Below are 23,833 nucleotides of genomic sequence, written 5' to 3' on the forward strand. Positions count from 1 at the left end.
GGAGAAGCGCGCCCGACGAGACACTGAGGAGAAGCGCGCCTCACGAGAAGCTGAGGAGAAACGCGCCCGACGAGAAGCTGAGGAGAAACGCGCCCGACGAGACGCTGAGGAGAAGTGCGCCCGACGAGAAGCTGAGGAGAAGCGCGCCCGACGAGAAGCTGAGGAGAAGCGCGCCTCACGAGAAGCTGAGTAGAAGCGCTCCCGACGAGAAGCTGAGGAGAAGCGCGCCCGACGAGAAGCTGAGGAGAAGCGCGACCGACGAGAAGCTGAGGAGAAGCGCGCCCGACGAGAAGCTGAGGAGAAGCGCGCCCGACGAGAAGCTGAGGAGAAACGCGCCCGACGAGAAGCTGAGGAGAAGCGCGCCCGACGAGAAGCTGAGGAGAAGCGCGACCGACGAGAAGCTGAGGAGAAACGCGCCCGACGAGAAGCTGAGGAGAAACGCGCCCGATGAGACGCTGAGGAGAAGCGCGCCCGACGAGAAGCTGAGGAGAAGCGCGCCCGACGAGAAGCTGAGGAGAAACGCGCCCGACGAGAAGCTGAGGAGAAACGCGCCCGATGAGACGCTGAGGAGAAGCGCGCCCGACGAGACGCTGAGGAGAAGCGCGCCTCACGAGAAGCTGAGGAGAAACGCGCCCGACGAGAAGCTGAGGAGAAACGCGCCCGACGAGACGCTGAGGAGAAGCGCGCCCGACGAGACGCTGAGGAGAAGCGCGCCTCACGAGAAGCTGAGGAGAAACGCGCCCGACGAGACGCTGAGGAGAAGCGCGCCTCACGAGAAGCTGAGTAGAAGCGCGCCTCACGAGACGCTGAGGAGAAGCGCGCCCGACGAGAAGCTGAGGAGAAGCGCGCCCGACGAGACACTGAGGAGAAACGCGCCTCACGAGAAGCTGAGGAGAAACGCGCCCGACGAGAAGCTGAGGAGAAACGCGCCCGACGAGACGCTGAGGAGAAGTGCGCCCGACGAGAAGCTGAGGAGAAGCGCGCCCGACGAGAAGCTGAGGAGAAGCGCGCCTCACGAGAAGCTGAGTAGAAGCGCTCCCGACGAGAAGCTGAGGAGAAACGCGCCCGACGAGAAGCTGAGGAGAAGCGCGCCCGACGAGAAGCTGAGTAGAAGCGCGCCCGACGAGAAGCTGAGGAGAAGCGCGCCCGACGAGAAGCTGAGGAGAAGCGCGCCCGACGAGAAGCTGAGGAGAAGCGCGCCCGACGAGAAGCTGAGGAGAAACGCGCCCGACGAGAAGCTGAGGAGAAACGCGCCCGACGAGACGCTGAGGAGAAGCGCGCCCGACGAGAAGCTGAGGAGAAGCGCGCCCGATGAGACGCTGAGGAGAAGCGCGCCCGACGAGACGCTGAGGAGAAGCGCGCCTCACGAGAAGCTGAGTAGAAGCGCGCCCGACGAGAAGCTGAGGAGAAGCGCGCCCGACGAGAAGCTGAGGAGAAGCGCGCCCGACGAGAAGCTGAGGAGAAACGCGCCCGACGAGACGCTGAGGAGAAGCGCGCCCGACGAGACGCTGAGGAGAAGCGCGCCTCACGAGAAGCTGAGGAGAAACGCGCCCGACGAGACGCTGAGGAGAAGCGCGCCTCACGAGAAGCTGAGTAGAAGCGCGCCTCACGAGACGCTGAGGAGAAGCGCGCCCGACGAGAAGCTGAGGAGAAGCGCGCCCGACGAGACGCTGAGGAGAAGCGCGCCTCACGAGAAGCTGAGGAGAAACGCGCCCAACGAGAAGCTGAGGAGAAACGCGCCCGACGAGACGCTGAGGAGAAGCGCGCCCGACGAGAAGCTGAGGAGAAGCGCGCCCGACGAGAAGCTGAGGAGAAGCGCGCCCGACGAGAAGCTGAGGAGAAGCGCGCCTCACGAGAAGCTGAGTAGAAGCGCTCCCGACGAGAAGCTGAGGAGAAACGCGCCCGACGAGAAGCTGAGGAGAAGCGCGCCCGACGAGAAGCTGAGTAGAAGCGCGCCCAACGAGAAGCTGAGGAGAAGCGCGCCCGACGAGAAGCTGAGGAGAAACGCGCCCGACGAGACGCTGAAGAGAAGCGCGCCCGACGAGAAGCTGAGAAGAAACGTGCCCAATGCAAAGCCAGGAGGACTGGAATCCTCAGAGACAGTTGGTGGTTCCTACTAAGTACCGGGAAAAGCTCTTAAACTTAGCCCTCGATCACCCTAGTGGCCATGCTGGGGGGAGCCAAACAAAGGGCGGGTTGAGACGGTCCTTCAATTGGGATGGGACGGGAAAGGATGTTGCTGGCTACGTGCGTATCTGTAAGGTGTGCCAACAGATGGGAAAGCCTTGAGACAAGGCCAAGGCAACACTTCAAGCCCTCCCCATCATAGAGGTCCAGTTCCAGCATGTAGCTATGATATTATGGATCTAAGGAGACCCCCAGAGGGAAGCAATTCATACTGACCCTCAGGATTTTTCCACCTGAAGGCCTAAAGCAGCGGCTTGGGGAAGCAATATGGACAGGAACGTGTCCCAGATATTAACAGATATTTTGGTGTCCAAGCTCCCCAAACTCCCTTTGGTTGACCCTCAGAAATCACACACGTCACCCTCGGAACTGCCCAATGCAATCAGCAGCGCTAGACAGAAGAGGGGGCTAGATTTGATGACTCCCCTCATCCTAGTCCAGTCTGCTCCCCATTTGAAAAGCATATCACCTAGGTTTTTCTTCATACACAGAGGCAGCAGCCGAATGCAGCCCTGATCTCAGGTGGGACCTGCAGCCCTTGTTGGAATACAGACACATGAATAGGAACAAGATAATAATGAACAATACCACCCCGGGCTCCGCAAAATGACATCATTGTAGGGCGGGAACAGAATTCATCTCTTTCCACTGCCCATCACTCAACTAGCCCTGGGATGAGCACAGTCAGGACTTGGTTAGCAGTTTATTCTTTGCTTTCCTAAGGGCGCCCTTCACCTCCCTGTTCCTCAGGCTGTAGATGAGGGGGTTCAACATGGGGATCACTGCTGTGTAAAACACGGAGGCTATTTTATCGGTGTCTAAGGAATAGCCAGAGATGGGATGGAAACAGACGTAGAGTTGGGTGCCATGAAACATGCCCACCGCGCACAAGTGGGAAGCGCAGGTGGAGAAGGCTTTGTACCGGCCCTCGGCAGAGCGGATGCGCAGGATGGTGGAGAAGATACAGACATAGGAGAGGAGGATGGTCGCAGCGCTGCTCACTAAGATGTAGCACGTGGACGCAAATAACAGAATCTCACTGGTGCGGGTGTCAGAGCACGAGAGGAGCAGAAGTGGGACGGAGTCACAGTAGTAATGCTGGATGATGTTGGAACGGCAGAACGACAGCCGGAATATAGAACACGTCAGTGTCAGTGAATCCGCCAATCCCACAGAGCACACCCCAGCCACCAGCTGGTTACAGCGCTGTCTGGACATGATGACCGTATAGAGCAGTGGGTTACAGATGGCCACATAACGGTCGTATGCCATCACGGCCAGCAAGAGACACGCAGTATCTGCACAATGAAAAAAGAAATACATTTGCACAGCGCAGGCAGTGCGAGAAATGTTTTTCCTTTCGGCTAAGAAAAAATGCAGCATCTCAGGGACAATCACTGAGGAACAGCAGAGATCAGAGAAAGACAAAGTCCGGAGGAAAAAGTACATGGGGGTGTGAAGTCGGGAGTCAATTGTGATTAACAAGATCATCCCCCCATTTCCCACCAGGGTGATAACATAAATCAGTAGGAACAACACAAATAGTGGGAGCTGCAACTCCGGACGATCTGTCAGTCCTGAGAGAATAAACTCGGTCGCCTCCGAGCGATTTCCCTCTTCCATCTCCTCTGAGCTGAGACCAGGCAGGTCCAGGGATGTGGGCAGGTGGATGGTTTTGGGAACGTGTCCTTTCACTGTTATGAAGTAAGAGATGAAAAGTGGAAGTCAGATTTTTCATAGGTAGCAGTACGAGACCAGGAAAGGGCTTAGTTTGCAGAGCCAGATGTTCACAGCTGGACTTTGCACTTGTTTGATCGATTTCACACACCGTACACATACAAGGGCACACAGCTTAGACATCACCCCACACACAAACACTCCTGTTCTCTAGTCTGAGCAGCAAACAGCGACTTGTAACTTTGTGGTGGGAGAATGAGGGTGAAACCATCTGTGTCTAACGAGATCATTGCTTAGCTCATGAAGGGCTGAGAGTAAACGAGTGTCAATCTCTCCACTCTCCTTGGGCAAAGGGAGCTCTGTGGCTTGGCGTGTCACTTGGGCTGAAACTTGCTCTCTGTGATAATGAAGCTCTTTGGCATCTGATAACGGCATTTACATTACTTTGTATAAAACCCCTGAGATGTAAAGACAGGAAGGCACTGGCTTCTGTACCTAAATAATCACCTATTTCTTCAAACAAATTTCTAATCCCTTAACTCAATAGGCAGGAGCTGGGTCTTCTGCCAGAGACACTGTCCATGTGGGTGTGTGACTCTGACCCAGGATAATAGCACGTACCTGCAAACAGCAGAGAGAGACGTGGCGGCGTTCCTTCATCGACAGAAACTGACACGTTGGTGCAATTGGGAGGTTTTATTCTGAGATCTGTGATCTATGGGACAAGATCCCTGGAGCCACTGGGAATACCTGAGTGCAGAGAGACACAACAACAAATTAATGAGCTCAGTGAATCTCATCTTTGGGGTTAATTTGGTGCCTTTTTTCCTCCTGCGGCAGTAAGGGATGCAATTTGTATCAGAGTTGCAGAGTCCAAGCCTGAGGGATATTTCATTCTGCTCTTGTCACTGCAAGCTGGGTCCTGTGTAGAGCTGACCCAGAAAGGGTGTTTGGTGAGACCCCAATTTTTTAGCTGAAAACGTAACATTTCAACTTAGAAACAAAACACACGGAGGTGTCCCAGGTACCACATCCCCCCTTTTCTGCCATGGGCCAGGCTTCCAGGCTGGAATCCATCCCTCTGATGCATGATGGTCTGTCCTCCTGCCATACTGGCCTGGGACATCACTAGAGTTCCTGTTCTTACCACACTATGTGATTTGCTGTTGTGGTGGGAAAGAATTCCATGGAAATCGAATTGAAATGAAAATCCAACTTCGCACTTAAAAAAAATCTTATAAAGAAAAAATTTCCAGCCGGCCTGCGCGGTTTGGAAAGAAAAGAAGAAAATAGTCCGTCTCTAGATGTGGTCGGACTGACTTCCCGTTTGCCAGGGGCAAGGACCTGTGCTTCAGACTGTGCATGATGGCAGAGATTTGAGGTAGCGTGATGGGATGGATCTAACGTGAGCGTCCCCTGGTGATGGGGTGGAACTAGCTCGACGCTCTCTACTGGACTTCTATGGCCTTGCCACACCCTTCCTGACAGGAACGAGCAAAGAGATTCCTGCAGGCAAGTAGAGAGGCTACTTTAACTGCAGCCAATCAGGGTTTTCTCTCAAAATAACCGCGTCTACACAGCGTCTGTTAATTCGAAATACCAGTAACTCGAAAAAGCGCCATAATGTAATTATGCAAATGAGGCGTGGGATATTTAAATCCTGACTTCATTTAGAATTTTGACTTGCTGCATTTGCCTCTCTATTTCGAAATAGGGTGCAAGTGTAGACATACGCTTAATCTGAATTTGGTAAACCAAATTCGTGGAACTAGGTGTACCGGTAGTTCGAATTAGAAAGCCTAATTCGAACTACCTACTCCGTGCCGCGTGTAGCCGCGGGCATGGAGTCCTCACTAACAGGGATTTAAAAATGGCGGTGCCTGGCAAGATGCAAATGAAGCCCGGGATATTTAAATCCCAGGCTTCATTTGCAACTTCGATTGACCACATTAACCACTCTAGTTCGAACTAGGTGGTAGTGTAGACATACCCTCAGTGTTCCTCACGGTGGAAGCCCTCCTGCAGGGCCTCCTGGATACTGACACCCTTTCCCCCCCGCCCCCGATGGACCTCCCAGATGGCAGCCTGCAGAAAATGCATCCAGGCTCACAGCAACGCATCCAAGAGTAGCTCCAGAGTGCCCAGGGGCAGCTCTGGCTCCGTGTTGCAGAGTGCTGTGGTGTCCCGAGTGAGGGCAACCAGAGCACACAGAGACAAAATGCTTTGCTGTCCCTCAGCAAGGTAGGCAAGCAAGGAGGGAAACCTGAGACCTGACTGTCCGGGGGAGATCCCTTTAAGCACAGGCCTCAGATAGCCTCAGGCAGCAGCCACAGTAACTCCTGACCTATTGCCCTGCCACACCAGGTTCTGGCTGGCCTTAAAGGTGATTCAGCATCCACTCAGTGTGGAAGCGCTATTTTGAAATACCAAAACGCTATTTCGAAATGCATTTTGTGTGTAGACGCGTTATTTCAAAATAAGTTATTTCAAATTAACTATTTGCTGTAGTGTAGACATATCCAAAGAGTCCAATGTCCAGTGAAGCAACTCCTGCCAGACCTGAGAAACTCACTACACCTAATGTGTAGCTGGGATGGGTATTAATCTGCAAAGAAAAGTGTGGAAGGTCTCAGAGGGTATGTCTACACTACCCCGCTAGTTCGAACTAGCGGGGTAATGTAGGCATACCGCGCTTGCAAATGAAGCCCGGGATTTGAATTTCCCGGGCTTCATTTGCATAAGCGGAGCGCCGCCATTTTTAAATCCCCGCTCGTTCGAACCCCGTGCCGCGCGGCTATACGCGGTACGAACTAGGTAGTTCTAACTAGGCTCCCTAGTTCGAACTACCGTTACTCCTCGTGGAATGAGGCAGGTCCATCTATGTGGTCAGGTGGATGGAGATGGGAAGATGTCCTTTCAGTGTTATGAAGTAAGTGATGAAAAATGGAAGTCCATTTTTTAATAGGTAACAGTATGAGATCGGGGAAGAGCTTAGTTCACAGAGCCAGATGTTCACAGCTGGACTTTGCATTTGATTGATCAATTTCACACACCGTAGACATACGAGGACATACAGCTCAATCATTCCCCACACACAAACACTCCTGTTCTCTAGTCTGAGCAGCAAACAGCAATTTTCTCCCTATGTTGTGGGAGAATGAGGGTGAACCCATCTGTGTCTAACGAGGTTATTGCTTAGCTCATGAAGGACTGAGAGTAAACGAGTGTTAATCTCTCTGCTCTCCTTGGGCAAGGGAAGCTCTGTGGTTCAGCTTGTCGGTTTGGGGTGAAACTTGCTCTCTGTGATAATGAAGCTCTTTGCCATCTGATAACAGCATGTACATTACTTTGTATAAAACTCCTGAGACGTAAAGACAGGAAGGCACCGGCTTTTGTAACTAACTAATGGCCTATTTTTTCTAAGCCCATTTCTAATCCCTTAACTCAATAGACAGGAGCTGGGATTACTGTCAGAGACACTGTCTGTGTGGGTGTGTGACTCTGATGCAGGACAACAGCACGTACCTGCGGACAGCAGAGAGAGACATGTCGGCGTTTCTCCATCGATAGAAACGGACACATTTTTGGACTTGGGAGGTTTTATTCTGAGATCCGTGGTCCATGGGATAAGATCCCTGGAGCCACTGGAAATACCTGAGCTCAGAGAGACACAACAACAAATTGATGAGCTCAGTGAATCTCATCCATGGGACTGATACCCTGGGGGTTAATCTGGTGCCTTTTTTCCACCTGCAGCAGTACGTGATGCAATTTGTATCAGGGTTGCAGAGTCTAAGGGTGAGGGATATTTCATTCTGCTCTTGTCACTGCAACTGGGTCCTGTGTAGAGCTGACCCAGAAAGGGTGTTTGGTGAGACCAACATCTTTCAGCTGAAAACTTAACATTTCAACTCCAACGAAACACACAGGGATGCCCCAGGTATCCCATCCCACCTTCTCTGCCATAGGCCGGGCTTCCAGGCTGGAATCCATCCCTCTGATGCATGATGGTCTGTCCTCCTGCCATCCTGCCCTGAGACATCACTAGAGTTCCAGTTCTTATCAAACTCTGACCGTTGGATTTTCTGATGTGATAGAATCATGAAGTCATAGAATACTAGGAGTGGAAGAGACCTCGAGAAGTCATCAAGTCCAGTCCCCTGCCCTCACGGCAGGACCAAATACTGTCTAGACCATCCCTGAAAGATATTTATCTAACCTACTCTTAAATACTTCAAGAGGTAGAGACTCCACAACCTCCCTGAGCAATTTATTCCAGTGTTTCACCACCCTGACAGTTAGGAACTTTTTCCTAATGTCCAACCTAAACCTCCCTTGCTGCCGTTTAAGCCCATTGCTTCTTCTTCTATCCTCAGAGGCCAAGATGAACAAGTTTTCTCCCTCCTCCTTATGACACCCTTTTAGATACCTGAAAACTGCCCAGTTCTTTCAGCCTTCCTTCATAGGTCATGTTCTCTAGACCTTTAATCATTCTTGTAGCTCTTCTCTGGACCCTCTCCAGTTTCTCCACATCTTTCTTGAAATGCGGTGCCCAGAACTGGACACAATACTCCAATTGAGGCCTAATCAGAGCAGAGTAGAGTGGAAAAATGACTTCTCATGTCTTGCTCACAACAGACCTATTAATGCATCCCAGAATCAGGTTTGCTTTTTTTGCAACAGCGTCATACTATTGACTCATATTTAGATCGTGGTCCACTCTGACTCCTAGATCCCTTTCTGCAGGACTCCTTCCTAGACAGTTGCTTCCCATTCTGTGTGTGAGACACAGACTGTTCCTTCCTAAGTAGAGCACTTTGCATTTGTCCTTATTAAACTTCATCCTGTTTACCTCGGACCATTTCTCAAATTTGTCCAGATCATTTTGCATTATGACCCTATCCTCCAGAGCAGTTGCAACCCCTCCGAGGTTGGTATCATCTGAAACTTAATAAACATACTTTCCATGCCAATATCTAAATCTTTGATGAAGATATTGAACAGAGCCGGTCCGAAAACAGACCCCTACGGAACCCCACTTGTTATAACTTTCCAGCAGGATTGAGACCTATTAATAACGTCTCTGAGTATGGTTATCCAGCCAGTTATGCACCCACCTTATAGTAGCCCCATCTAAGTTGTATTTGCCTAGTTTATTGATAAGAATATCATGCCAGACTGTATCAAATGCCTTACTAAAGTCTAGGTATACCACAACCACCGCTTCTCCCTTATCCACAAGACCCATTATCCTATCAAAGAAAGCTATAAGATAGGTTTGACGTGATTTGTTCTTTACAAATCCATGCTGGCTGTTCCCTATCACCTTACCATCTTCCAAGTGTTTGCAAATGATTTCCTTAATTTCTTGCTTCATCATCTTTCCTGGCACAGAAGTTAAACTAACTGGTCTGTAGTTTCCTGGGTTGTTCTTACTTCCCTTTTTATAGATGGGCATTAGATTTGCCCTTTTCCAGTCTTCAGGAATCTCCTGTCTCCCATGATTTTCCAAAGATGATAGCTAAAGTTTCAGATACCTCCTCTATCAGTTCCTTGTGTATTCTAGGATGCATTTCATCAGGCCCTGGTGACTTGCAGGCATCTAACTTTTCTAAGTGATTTTTAACTTGTTCCTCTTTTACTTTATCTTCTAAACCTCCCCCCTTCCCACTAGCATTCACTATATTAGGCATTCCTTCATCAGACTTCTCTGTGAAGACTGAAACAAAGAAGTCATTAAGCATCTCTGCCATTTCCAAGTTTCCTGTTACTATTTCTCCCTCCTGTCTGAGCAGTGGGCCTACCCTGTCCTTGGTCTTCCTTTTGCTTCTAATATATTTATAGAATGTCTTCCTGTTTCCCTTTATTCCTGTAGCTAGTTTGAGCTCATTTCGTGCCTTTGCCTTTCTAATCTTGCCCCTGCATTCCTTTGTTGTTTGCTTATAGTCATCCTCTGTAATTTGTCCTAGTTTCCATTTTTTATATGACTCCTTTTTTATTTTTGGATCATGCAAGATCTCGTGGTTAAGATAAGGCTGTTTTTTGACATATTTTCCTACCCAGCGGAATAGGAAACTAGACGTGCTTTTCCTCAAAAAAGCCTCGATCGTCATATTCGTGATCAGGGCTTTTTTGCAGAAAACACTACTGTGCTGTCTACACTGGCCCTTTTCTGGAACAGTTTTCCGGAAAAAGACTTTTGCCCAAACGGGAGCAGCATAGGTTTTCCGGAAAAGCACAGATGATTTTAAATGAGATCGTCAGTGCATTTCCGGAAATTCAAGTGGCCAGTATAGACAGCTGGCAAGTTTTTCCAGAAAAGTGGCTGATTTTCCGGAATAACTTGCCAGTGTAGACACAGCCCATGTGTAGTCAGCCTTCAAAAAGCCCGGTGTGACGGAACCATGATGGAGCTCTGGCCAGGTCCCAATAACATGCTCAAACGTGAAAGCAAATTGTCCAAGCCAAACAATAGTTGGTTTGCCTTGGGATGATGGCAGGCCACCAGCCAGTTGGATCAAAGCTGAACGCTGCTAAATACAAAGCTGGAACCCGTCTGGCTCTCCCGTGTGTTGCTAAGGTTCAAAGAGATATTTGATTTAAAGTTTAGACTCTATGAATTGTGGTTAAGTTGCTGTCGTCATTAATATCACTCCTAGCATCTGCAGTCCCACTGGTGGGGAAGGCAAAGAGGGTACCTTCCCCGGGTCCTGGCTATTCAAAAAGTCCTTGAGCTCCCAGATCCCAGGTTATATGGAACAGAAAAAAAAAAAGGTACCTGTCAATAGTAGGACTGGTACTAGTGAAGCTAATTAAGTGGGCTGGAAGTGCCTCTGGATAGTCTGACTGATTAGAAGTAACCGTATTGTTGAGATTTCCTTCCTTCGGACAATTCCTCCATTCTTCAAGGAATATCCTCATGGAACAAGGGAAGGGAAAATACAGTTGCAAACCCACATTTTACTTTTTAAAACAATTTGTACTGACGGTGCAGAGAAGGACAGGGGGGCCCAGGAGTGAAGAACCTATTTCCCTTTCCTCTGAGCGTCAGCAAACACTGACACATGATATAGGTTCTGTAATATTATCAAGAGACTCCAACATCCCCAGTCTGTTAAGCCACGGGTACCAAGCAATAGAAAGGGCTTTGAAATGCAAAGCTCTACTCATCCCTGACATCACTGTCCCATTGCCCTAGCACGGTGTGGTGGAAATCACCTCCCTCCTCCTCATGCCAGGACACAAAGCAGGAAACAATTGGTACAGGAACTCCACAGAGCACAGAAAGGGCTACAGAGTAGCAGGAAGGTGCGAAAACCTTCTTTGGTTCACCCATAGATTTCAGACACGTCACCCTTGTTGAGCCCAATGGGATCAACAGCGCTAGAAAGAAGAGGGGGCTAGATTTGATGCCCCCCCATTCAAGTTCAGACAGCTCTCCGTTTTATAAGCACATCACCTAGATTTTTATTTGCACACAGAGGCAGTAGCCGGATGCAGCCCTGATCTCAGGAGGGACCTGCAGCCCTTGTTGGAATACAGACACATGTATAGTAACAAGATAATAATGCAAAAAGACATCATTGTAGGGTGGAAACTGAATTCAACTGTTTCCACTGCCCATCACTCAACCAGCACTGAGATGAACACAATCAGGACTTGATTAGCAGTTTATTCCTTACTTTCCTCAGGGCGTCTTTCACCTCCCTGTTCCTCAGGCTGTAGACGAGGGGATTCAACATGGGGATCACTGCTGTGTAAAACACGGAAGCTATTTTATCCACATCTATGGAATAGCTGGAGCTGGGATGGAAATAGATGAAGAGTTGGGTGCCGTGAAACATGCCCACTGCGCACAAATGGGAAGCGCAGGTGGAGAAGGCTTTGTACCGGCCTTCGGCAGAGCGGATCCGCAGGATGGCGTAGAGGATACAGATATAGGAGAGGAGAATGGTCACAAGACTGATCACTACAGTGTAGCACATGGAAGCAATTAATGCAATCACAGTGGTACGGGTGTCAGAGCAGGAGAGAACCAGCAGTGGGAGGGAGTCGCAGTAGAAATGATGGATGATGTTGGAGCTGCAGAACGACAGCCGGAATATATAATACGTCAGTATCATTGCATCCACCAACCCCACAGTGCACACCCCAGCCACCAGCTGGTTACAACGCTGTCTGGACATTACGACCGTATAAAGGAGTGGGTTACAGATGGCCACGTAACGGTCATACGCCATCACAGCCAGTAAGAAACACTCCATATCTACACAATGGACAAAGATATACATTTGCACAGCGCAGGCAGTGCGAGAAATGCTTTTCCTCTCGGCTAAGAAAATCTGCAACATCTCAGGGACAATCACTGAGGAATAGCAGAGATCGGAGAAAGACAAAATTCGGAGGAAAAAGTACATGGGGGTGTGGAGTCGGGAATCAATTGTGATTAACAAAATCATCCCCCCGTTGCCCATCAGGGTGATAACATAAATCAGTAGGAACAACGTAAACAGGGGGACATGCAACTCCAGACGGTCTGTCAGCCCTGAGAGTATGAATTCAGTCGCTTCCGAGTGATTTCCCTCTTCCATCTCCTCTGAACTGAGAATTGGGAGGTCCAGGGATGTGGGCAGGTGGATGGATCTGGGAGCATGTCCTTTCACTGTTATGAAATAAGTGATGAAAAATGGAGGTCAGTTTCTTAATAGGTAGCAGTACAAGATCAGAGAAGGGCTTAGTTCAGAAAGCCAGATGTTCACAGCTGGACTTTGCACTTGGTTGATCAAACCACACACATTCAAGGACACTTATCTTAATCATCCATCACACACAAACCCTCCTGTTCTCTATTCTGAGCAGTAAACAGCGAGTTGTGACTGTTGTGGGAGAATGAGGGTGTAACCATCTATATCTAATGAGATCATTAGCTCATGCAGGGCTGAGAGTAGAGGAGTGTCAGTCTCTTCACCCTCTTTGGGCCAGGGGAGATCTATAGCGTGGCATGTCGGTAGGGGGTGAAACTAGCTTACTGTGATGATGAAGCTCCTTAGCATCTGATAACGGCTCTTACATTACTCTGTATAAAACCCCTGAGACGAAAAGACAGAAAGACACCAGCTTCTGTGACTAATCGTCTATTTTCTCCAAGCAAATTTCTCATGCCTTAACTCAATAGGCAAGAGCTGGGACTTCTGTCAGAGACACTGTCTATGTGCAGGTGTGACTCTGAGGAAGGACAACACCACGTACCTGCGGACAGCAAAGAGAGATGTGCTGGCGTTTCTCCATCAACAGAAACTGACACTTTGGTATAATTGGGACGTTTTATTCCGAGATCTGTGATCCATGGGAGAAGATCCCTAGAACTCCTGGGAATACTTGAGCTCAGAGACACGACAACAAATTAATGAGCTCAGTAAATCTCAGCCATGGGACTGATACCCTGGGGATTAATTTGGTGCCTTTTTTCCTCCTGCAGCAGTAAGTGATGCAATTTGCATCAAGGTTGCAGAGTCTAAGGGTGAGGGATATTTCATTCTGCTCTTATCACTGCAAGGTGGGTCCTGTGTAGAGCTGACCCAGAAAGGGTGTTTGGGGAAACCAAAATCTTTCAGCTGAAAACTTAACATTTCAACTCATTAACAAAACACACAGGGATGCCCCAGGTATCACATCCCACCTTCTCTGCCATGGGCCGGGCTCCCAGGCTGGAATCCATCCCTCTGATGCATGATGGTCTGTCCTCCTGCCATACTACCCTGGGACATCACTAGAGTTCCTGTTCTTACCAGTCTCTGACTGTGGGTTTTGCTATTGTGATGGGAAAGAATTCCATAGAAATCTAATTGAAATGAAAATACAACTTCATACTTCTTATAAAGAAAAAATTTCCAGCTGCCCTGTGCTCCAGATTTGAAAACAAAAACCAAAAAGGCCCGTCTCCAGATGTGGTCGGCCTGACTTCCGGTTTCCCTGTGGCAAGGACTTGTGCTTGGTTGTGCATGAAGGTGTAGATTTCAGGGAAGGTGCACCCTTGCTTATCACCGGTAATTGGGTGGAGCTAACTCGAAGCCCCCTACTGGACAGCTATGGCCTTGCAACACCCTTCGTTATGGGAAAGAGCAGAAAGGTCCCACAGGCAAGTAGAAAGGCTTCTTCAAATGCAGCCGATCGGCACCCAATAAGGAAGTGTAGAGCGGCTGCTGGGCCAGGGCCAGGCAGTTAGTCTATGTATCTCAATGTAGGCAGGCCCAGGGAGGAATTGGGAAGGTAGCGGTACCTCGGATAGCTCCAAGAGGGGGCTGGTTTGAAGACTCAGCTGAAGCCTTGGTCTGTTAACGGAAAACCAGTCTTGTTGGGCTACAGAAAATTGGAGAACCCTGGACAGGATGCAGTGAGGACTTTATCTCAAAGGCCTGAAAGAGGACCCAGACAAGGCTTCTTTTTCTGATGATGAAGAGATGCTTAACATAGCGAATTCTAGTGGAAATGGGGTAGGTTTAGAAGATAAAATTTTTAAAAAGAACAAGTGAAAAATTACTTTGAAAAGTTAGATGTCTTCAAGACACCAAGGCCTGATGAAATGCATCTTAGAATACTCAAGGAGCTGATAGAGGAGGTAGCTGAGCCTTCCGCTGTCATTTTGAAAAGTCATGGAAGACAGGTGAGATTCCAGAAGACTGGAAATGGGCAAATCTAGGGTCCATCTATAAAAAGGGAAATAAAAACAACTCAGGAAACTACAGAGCAGTTAGTTTAATGTCTGTGCCAGGGAAAGAGAATGGAGCAAGAAATTCATCTGCAACATCTAGGAGATAATAAGGTGATAGGTGACACCCCGTATGGATTTGTAAAGAACAAATCATGTCAAACCAATCTGACAGCTTTCTTCGATTGGATAACAATCTTTATGGATAAGGGAGAAGTGGTGGATGTGGTATACTTAGACTTCAATAAAGCATATCACATGGTCTTACATGATCTTCTTAACAATAACCTAGGGAAATGCAATCAGGATGGGGCTACTATAAGGTGGGTGCATAACTGGTTGGATAACAATTCTCAGAGTAGATATTAACTGTTAGAAGTGTGTGACAAGCGGGGTTCCGCAGGAATCTGTTTTGATACCGGTTCTGTTCGATATCTTCATCAACCATTTAGATATTGACATAGAGGGTACGCTCATTAAGTTTGGAAATGATACCAAGATAGGAGGGATTTGAGAGTGCTTTGGAGGATAGGATCATAATTCAAATTGATCTGGAAAAAGTAGAGAAATGGTCTGGGGTAAATAGGATGAAGTTGAATAAGGACAAACGCAGGGGCTATGTCTAGACTGCAGGCTTCTTTCGAAAGAGGCTCTTTCGAAAGCATCTTTCGAAAGAGCCTCTTTCGAAAGATCGCGTCTAGACTGCAGGCAGATCTTTCGAAAGAGAAATCCACTTTTTTGAAAGAGAGCACCCAGCGAGTCTGGATGCTCTCTTTCGAAGACGGCCTCTTTACATTGAAGAACGCCTTCTTTCAAAAGAGGAACTTTCGAAAGAAGGCGTTCTTCCTCGTAAATTGAGGTTTACCGCCATCGAAAGAAAAGCCGCGTTCTTTCGAAATAATTTCGAAAGAACGCGGCTTGAGTCTGGACGCAGGGGAAGTTTTTTCGGGAAAAGGCTACTTTTCCCGAAAAAACCCCTGAGTCTGGACACGGCCAGAGTGTTCCACTTAAGAAGGAACAGTCCGTGTCACTCACACAGAATGGGAAGCGACTGTCTAGGAAGGAGTCCTGCAGAAAGGGATGTAGGGGTCAGAGTGGACCACAAGCTAAATTTGAGTCAGCAGTGGACACTATTGCAAAAAAAGCAAACATCATTCTGGGCTTCATGAACAGGAGTGTTGTGAGGAGGAAACGAGAAGTCATTCCTCCGCTCTGCTCGGCGCTGATTAGGCCTCAAGTGGAGTATTGTGTCCAGTTCCGGGCATGATATTACAAGAAAGATGTGGAGAAATTGAGAAGGTTCAGAGAAGAGCAACAAAAATGATGAAAGGTCTAGAGAACATGACCTGTGAGGGAAGGCTGAAGGAATTGGGCTTGTTTAGTTTGAAAAGAGAAGACTGAGAGGGGACCCAATAGCAATTTTCAAGTCTCTAAAAGGGTGTCATAAGGATGAGAGAGAAGAATTGTTCTCCTTGGCCTCTGAGGACAGGACAAGAAGCCATGGGCATAAACTGCAGCAAGAAAGGTTTAAGTTGGACATTAGGAAAAATTTCCCACCTGTAAGGTGAGGGGGCTTAGGAGGGTACACTGGAATCCTCGTGTGGCAATGCATCTGGCCAACTGTATGGGGGGTCGGGACATAGTCCAACCCATAACTGACCCCTCCCCGCAAAGATCCCATGTACTTCCTAGAAGCAAAACTCAATTGCTTTGTAGAAGAAGGGCTACTTTTCAAATACATAACTTGGTTTCTAGTATTTCTACCCCAGCTCACCATCTAAAGAAGTGGGTTTTGCAAGGGAAAGCTAATAATAATTTAAAGAAATATGTGTTACCCTTAAAGGAGCCACAGGACTACGTCTTTTTAAATATATTCAAGTTTGTGAGGTGCTCAGAGTTGCTACGTTGATGAGGGTCATAGAAAGATGCATCAACATTTTTCACCCTGTAATAAGCTAGGCAAGTCTAGTTACTCGCACTCATCAGAGATGGACAAAGGAAGACAGCAGGAATTTAAGATACACATTTTCATGCCTGTCCATTAGCACTCTGCTTTGAAAATGCTGCCTCTGGATAGTTTGACTGAGTAGAGGTAAGTGCATGTTGTCGAGACTGGCAGATTTCCTTTCTTGAAACATTTCCTCCATTCTTCAAGCCATATCCTCATGGAGCATGGGAAGTGAAAATAAAGTTGCAAACCCACATTCTTATGTTTAAAACAATTTGTATTGATGGTACAGAGAAGGACGAGGGAGCCAAAGAGTGAAGAATCTATTTCCTCTTCCTGTGAGCATCAGCATACACGGAAGTATCATATAGGTTCTGTGATATTAACAAGAGATGCTAAGATCTCCATGTCTGGGAGGGGGGAGATTCCAGTCCCTTAACCCACAGGTACCAAACTATAGAAAGGGTTTTGAAAAGCAAAGGTCTACACATCAGTGACATATCTCTCTCATTGCCCTAGCACAGTGTGTTGGAAATCACCTCTCTCCTCCTCATGCCTTGACACAAAGCAGGTGACAATATAGAGAAGAAGCCTGCAGAACACAGAAAGGGTTACAGAGTCGCAGGAAGCCGAGAAAAATCCCTTTGGTTCCCCCCACAGTAATCACACACGTCACTCTTACAACTGCCCAATGAAATCAACACGGCTGGAAAGAAGAGGGAGCTACATTTGATGCCCCTCTTCTTTCTCAATGCAGTCAGCTTGCAGTTTTCAAACCACATCACCTAGATCATTATGTGCACACTAGGGCAATATTTGAGAAAATCCCTGATCTCACTGGAGACCTGAAAACCATGTTGCAGTACAGACACATGTACAATAACAACATAATAACAAAGTGATGTCATTTCACACAGCCCATGGGGGTATTCCATGTGTTGCAAACTCAGTTGTCCCATTTCCAGTGCCCATGCGTCAACCAGCACTGAGATCAACAGATTCAAGACTGAGTTAGGAGTTTATTGATGGTTTTCCTCAGGGCGTCCTTCACCTCCCTGTTCCTCAGGCTGTAGATGAGGGGGTTCAACATGGGGATCACCAACGAGTAAAACACGGAGGTTATTTTGTCGGTGTCCATGGAATAGCTGGAGGGGGGACGTAAATACATGAAGAGTTGGGTGCCATGAAACATGCCCACCGCGCACAAGTGGGAAGTGCAGGTGGAGAAGGCTTTGCACCGGCCTTTGGCAGAATGGATGCGCAGGATGCTGGAGAAGATACAGACATAGGACAGGAGGATGGTCACTGCACTGCTCACTATGATGTAGCATGTGGAGGCAAACATCACGATCTCTCTGATGCGGGTGTCAGAACAGGAGAGTGCCAGGAGTGGGGGGGAGTCACAGTAGAAATGCTTGATGACATTGGAGTGACAGAATGACAGTTGAAATGTAAAACACGTCAGTATCACTGAATCCACCAACCCCACAGCAAACACCCCAGCCACCAGAAGGTTACAACGCTGCCTGGACATGATGACCATATACAACAGGGGGTTACAGATGGCCACATAACGGTCGTACGCCATCACAGCCAGCAAGAGACACTCAATATCAATGCAATAAAAGAAGAAAAACAATTGCACAGCGCAAGCAGCGTGAGAAATGATTTTCCTCTCCGCTAAGAAAATCTGCAGCATCTTAGGGGCAATCACTGTGGAGCAGCAGAGATCACACAAAGACAAACTCCGGAGGAAAAAGTACATGGGGGTGTGGAGTCGGGGGTCTGTCGTGATTAAGAAGATCATCCCCCCGTTGCCCACCACAGTGATAACATACATCAGTAGGAACACCCCAAAGAGCGGGACCTGCAACTCTGGACGATCTGTCAGGCCTGAGAGAATGAACTCAGTCACCTCCGAGTGATTTCCCTCTTCCATCTCCTCTGAGCCGAGATCAGGCAGCTATAGGGATGTGGACAAGTGGATGCGTTGGGGAACGTGTCCCTTCGCTCTAATGAAGTAAGCGATGAAAAATGGAGGTTAGTTTCTCAATAGGTAGCAGTTCTAGATCAGGGAAGGGTTTAAACCACAGAGCCGTTAGTTCACAGGTGGGCATTCCACTTGTTTGGTCAATTTCACACACTGCACACCTACAAGGGCATGAAAGTTAGTCATCCCCACACACAAACACTCCTGTTCTCTGTTCTGAGCAGCAAATAGGGACTTGTGACTTTGTTGTGAGACAATCAGGGTGAAACCATCTGTGTCTAAGGAGATTATTGCTTATCATGAAGTGCTGAGGGTAAACGAGCATCAATCTCTCCATCCTCTTTGGGCAAGAGGAGCTCTGTGGCTCAGCATGTCGGTTTTGGGAGAAACTTGCTCCTTGTGATAATTAAGCTCTCTGGCATCTCATAACAGTATTGCTATTAGTCTGTATAAACCCCCTGAGAGGTAAAGACAGGAAGGCATCGGCTTCTGTGACTAAATAATCGCCTATTTTTTCCAAGCAAATTTCTCATCCTTTAAATCAATAGGCAGTAGCTGGGACTTCTCTCAGAGACGCTGTCCGTGTGGGTGTGTGAGTCTTACAGAGGACAACAGCACGTACCTGCGCATAAGACAGAGAGAGACGTGCCGGCGTTTCTCCATCGATAGAAACTGACTCTTTGGTGCAATTGGGAGATTTTATTCTCAGATCTGTGATCTATGGGACAGGATCCTGGGAGCCACTGGGAATACCTGAGCTCGGGGAAACAACAACAAATTAACGAGCTCCATGAATCTCAGCAATAGAACTAATACCCTGGGGATTAATTTCTCACCTTCTTTCGCCCTTGTGCCAGTAAGGGATGCAATTTGTATCAGAGTTGCAGAGTCCAAGCCTGAGGGATATTTCATTCTGCTCTTGCCTCTGCAAGGTGGGTCCTGTGTAGAGCTGACCCAGAAAGGGTGTGTTTGTGGAGACCAACTACTTTCAGCTCAGAAACTAAACACACAGGGATGCCCCAGGTAGGACATCCCATCCTTCTCTGCCATGGGCCCAGATCCCAGGCTGGACTCCATCCCCTCTGATGCAAGATGGTCTGTCCTCCTGCACCCCGGAACATCACTAAAGTTCCCATTCTAGCCAGACTATGAGTGTAGGATTCGCTTTTTTGAAGGGAAACTAGATTTCCATGTAAATCTAGTTGAAACGAAAATCCAATTTCCCACTTTAAAAAAATCTTTTAAGGAACAAATTTCCTGAGCACCGCGTTTGGACACAAAAGAACATAACTTCCCATTTCCACATGCGGTCGGCCTGACTTCCAATTTGCCAGGGGCAAGGACTGGTGGAGAAGGTGCACATAATGGTGGCGATTTGAGGGAGTGTGTCCGCTTGCTTGCCACCTGTGGCTTGGCCCAAAACCTCCTGCTGGAGGCTTTGGGCCTGAACACACCTTCCCCAGGCCAAAGAGCAGATGTGTGGTCCTCCAGGGATGCTAGAGAGGCTGCTTCTGCTTCAGCCAATCAGGGCCCAGTATAAAGAAGCTCTCTGGAACTCAAGCCAGGCAGCAGTTCCTCGGACAGCTCCAAGTTGGGGCCTGTTTGTAGAGTCAGCTGAAGCCCAAGTCCTGTGGCTGAAGACCGGCCGTGTTGGGCTAGGGTGAATTGCAGAACCCTGGACGGGGTACAGTGAGGAATTTCTCTCAAAGCCCGGAAAGAGGGCAAGGAGAGGGCAGCTTCAGTGGGCAGTAAGGACACTTAGTGGGCCAGTGCTATTTCTGGTGTCCCAGAGCCAGGATCCAGTGGCGTGGGTGGGGCCATAGATCCCCTCAGCTCCTTGTAGCTACAGAAGTGGGTAGGAAAGAAACCTGGTCCCAGGCAACTCAGAAGAAAGGGTGTCTGGGATCCTTCCACACCCAGAGCCAGTGGGAGGAGAGGAGTTTGTGGAGACCTCTCCTCAGCCAAAAGGGGGCACTTGCGAGAGGTGAGCCCTTTACACCCCCATTTGCTCCTCCTGATCCTCATCCCTTGACACAGTGACCAAGACACAAAATGAAACAAGGGGTGGGTGAAACTTTCCGCACACAGTGCTGGTCCCTTTCTTTTTCCAGGAATTTTGGGATGAACTAAACAGTTGGCAGGGGAGAGGGAGAAGTGGTGGGACTGAAATGATTCATGCAACCCAGAATCACACATTTTTTTGGGTTGAGTTTTCAATTCACCAGAATTTTTGTCTGCTTTTGGTTTCGGTAAATGAATTTTTTTCCCCCACAGCAACCTGACAAGTTAGTTCCAGGTCCAATTCTATCCATGTCCCCTTCACAGAGCTCTGAGTCATGAAGTTCCCTGAACGCCTGCTCTTCAGAGTCTACCGTGTTTTTCCAGTAGACCCAAGAGAAGGGAATGACTGTGAACAAGGTGATGTTGGGTGTGATGTGACTTCTGTGTTTATTTCTCTTCTAGAAGGAACACCCCAACCCTGAATGCCATTTTGGCATTCAGTTCAATGCAGATGGCACAAGGGGATGCCCACAAGCAATGCACTCTCATAGAAATATTATATACGTTCTTCTTGGTTTGTAGTTCTCTAAATCTATAATACAGGCCATTCTGATGTATGGCATTGTTCCACACTGGCTGCATAGGCAGCACACCAGGCAGACAGGAGAGGGAGATGGCTGAGGTGTCCCAGTTTTTATCCCAGCACAGAGCATTGAGCGCTTACAAAGCAGATTACTTGTATTACTATATTTCTACATTAGCTATGAATACCTCTATAAGACTCATAGCCCCTTAGTGCCTACTGAAGCAATGCCTGCGAAACCTGACACACTCAGTGCATCTAATATATAGCTGGCCTTCAAAAAGCCTGGTGTGACAGAACCATCACAGGGCTGTGGCCAGGTACCAATAACATGCTCCTACGTGAAAGCAAATTGTCCAACCCAAACAAACGTTGGTTTGCCTTGGGAGGCTGGAAGGCCACCAGCCAGTTGGATCGAAGCTGAACGCTGGTAAATACAAAGCTGGAACCCGTCTGGCTCCCCCGTGTGTTGCTGAGTTTCAAAGAGATATTCGATGTATATGAATGTGTTTAAAGCTTAGACTCCATGAATTGCGGTTAAGTTGCTGCCGGCATTAATATCACTCCTAGCACCTGCAGTACCACTGGTGGGAAGAGCAAAGAGGGCAACTTCCCTGGGTCCCGGCTATTCAAAAAGGCCTTAAGCTTCCAGCTCCCAAGTTATATGAAGCAGAAAAAAAAGGTACCTGTCAATTGTAGGACTGATGCCAGTGAGGCTAATTAAGTGGGCTGGAAGTGTCCCCTCCTCCCTTTGGATGTAACAATGCAGTTGTTAGAGGTGGTAGACACTGGCTGTAGCAGGCGACATCCAGTTAATGTCTTTGATCAAGCCCAGGGAACCAGGGTCATATTTGCAGAGGAATGTCAATCCTGAATTCTCCCTCTGTGATCGGCTGCTGAAATTGACATAAAAATATCCTATTTCCTGATTTTGATGACATTCTAAGCATGAATGTGCTACGTCTCAGTGTGTTTGATGCTGTACACTCTGCCAAACCATCTGGGAGCAGAAATTTATTGAGATGTTTACGGTTACCACTGTGTTTCTACTTCTGCAGTAGCTATTGTAACATAACAGAGGGAAGAAATGTCATGATCTGCTCTTGTGACATTCGGTTTGTAACCCTTGTTATGTGTGAGAGGAAGGAACGTGTGGGAGATAAGCATGAAGGACACCACCGTACCAGAGATGCTAAAGGGGGGATCCAAAAGTGGGGGAGGAGGTGTCACAGATAACTGCATGGCGATCTGCGCTCTTTGGATAACCCAGAACCCTAAGGAATAGGGTGAGAATTTATCAACTGGGACGTGATATCTGTGATGGTAACCAGCTTAGCCTGGCAGCACAAAAAAGAGAAGGAGCAAGGGAAGCAAAGGAGATCCCAACCTTCCCTCAGAAAAAGAGCATGGCCGTGCAAAACTCCCCAATCCCAATGGAGGAAAACTGCTATGTAAAGGGGGTGCTTTGCCATAGTTGTGGGGGTACAGCCTGCCAAAGACTGGAGCATCGGTCTGCACTGATAGACCCCCACTCCTCTGTGTGTAAGCAATATAGTTGGTCCTGGACATGGACATGTGGGACTGTGTGTGTGTTTGTCTGTCTGTGTATGTGTATGATAACTGCTTTGCCTTGTATTCTCAATAAACCCAGCGTATTGCCTTTCCCCCCTAAAACCCACTCCACCCATGTGTGGTCCCCTCTGTGGCTGAGGGATGTCAGGTAAGTTTTTGCCTGGCTGTTTGGTAGCTCCCTGGCTCAGTTCCCCCGGAGGCTACCCTGGTCTGGTCATCACAAGGATCTGAGGCCAGGATCTCACTAGCCCTGTCCACAGTGTTATGAGTTCTTATATTTAGCATAGGGCCAGTCTTCTGCCACTGAACTTGGGCCTCCCCTAGCTCTAGAGTTCAGCTTACACGTGGAGCTGTCCATGGTGCTGCTGTTCTCCCCGTCAGTATATAGATCTGCCTTGGTGGAGCTCCTGTGAGGAACTGCCAGGCGCTAGGCTAGAAGCTTCTTTTAAACTGGTCTGCTGGGCCCTGATTGGCTGACATGGAGACAGCCACTCTCTCCAGAATGGAGGATCTCTCTTCTGCCCCTTTCACTGGGATGGAGTATGGCAAGGCCTCTGGCCTCCTGTAGGGAGCATTGGGACCTAGTCCACCTGATAACCCCGCTCCCACATATAAACATCCCATGTGCTTCCTATAAGCTTTGTAGAAGAACGGCTACTTTTCAAATACATAACTTGGTTTCTAGTATTTCTATTCCAGCTCACCAGCTAAAGAAGTGGGGTTTGCCCCCGTAAGGTCATGATAATATAAAGAAATATGTGTTACCCTTTAAGGAGCCACAGGATGACTTATATTTAAATACATTCAAGTTTGTAAGCTGCTCATAGTTGCTACATTGATGAGGGTTATAGAAAGACACATCCACATTGATGCACCCAGTAATAAGGCAGGCAAGCCTATTTACTCACACTTAGAGATAAGGAAAGGGTGGCAGCAGGAATTTAAGATCCACATTGGCGTCCACTGCTGTCCTGAATGAGTGATGGCTTTTGAAAACGCTGCCTCTGGAAAGTTTGACTAAGTACAGGTAACTGCATGGTGTCCAGACTAAAAGATTTCCTTCATTCAAATATTTCCTCCATTCTTCAAGGAATATCCTCATGGAACATGGGAAGTGAAAATATAGCAGCAAACCCTCATTGTTATATTTTAAACAATTTTAATTGA

General features: G+C 48.1%; 3 protein-coding genes across 3 annotated transcripts; all 3 read right to left on the reverse strand.

Moving 5' to 3' along the window:
• Positions 1 to 2,871: 2,871 nt before the first annotated feature.
• LOC149524426 (olfactory receptor 8U9-like) lies at positions 2,872 to 3,810 on the reverse strand. Its single transcript, XM_089778862.1, has one exon. The coding sequence runs from the start codon at positions 3,808 to 3,810 to the stop codon at positions 2,872 to 2,874; it is 939 nt and encodes a 312-aa protein (XP_089634988.1).
• Positions 3,811 to 11,516: 7,706 nt separating this feature from the next.
• On the reverse strand, positions 11,517 to 12,455 carry LOC102451484 (olfactory receptor 8U9-like). Its single transcript, XM_006116428.3, has one exon. The coding sequence runs from the start codon at positions 12,453 to 12,455 to the stop codon at positions 11,517 to 11,519; it is 939 nt and encodes a 312-aa protein (XP_006116490.3).
• Positions 12,456 to 17,520: 5,065 nt separating this feature from the next.
• Positions 17,521 to 18,459, reverse strand: LOC102451721 (olfactory receptor 5AR1-like). Its single transcript, XM_014570160.3, has one exon. The coding sequence runs from the start codon at positions 18,457 to 18,459 to the stop codon at positions 17,521 to 17,523; it is 939 nt and encodes a 312-aa protein (XP_014425646.3).
• Between the last annotated feature and the right edge of the window lie 5,374 nt (positions 18,460 to 23,833).

Source organism: Pelodiscus sinensis, chromosome 5 (genome assembly GCF_052426305.1).
Source record: "Pelodiscus sinensis isolate ZL-2025 chromosome 5, ASM5242630v1, whole genome shotgun sequence".
NCBI lineage: Eukaryota > Metazoa > Chordata > Testudines > Trionychidae > Pelodiscus > Pelodiscus sinensis.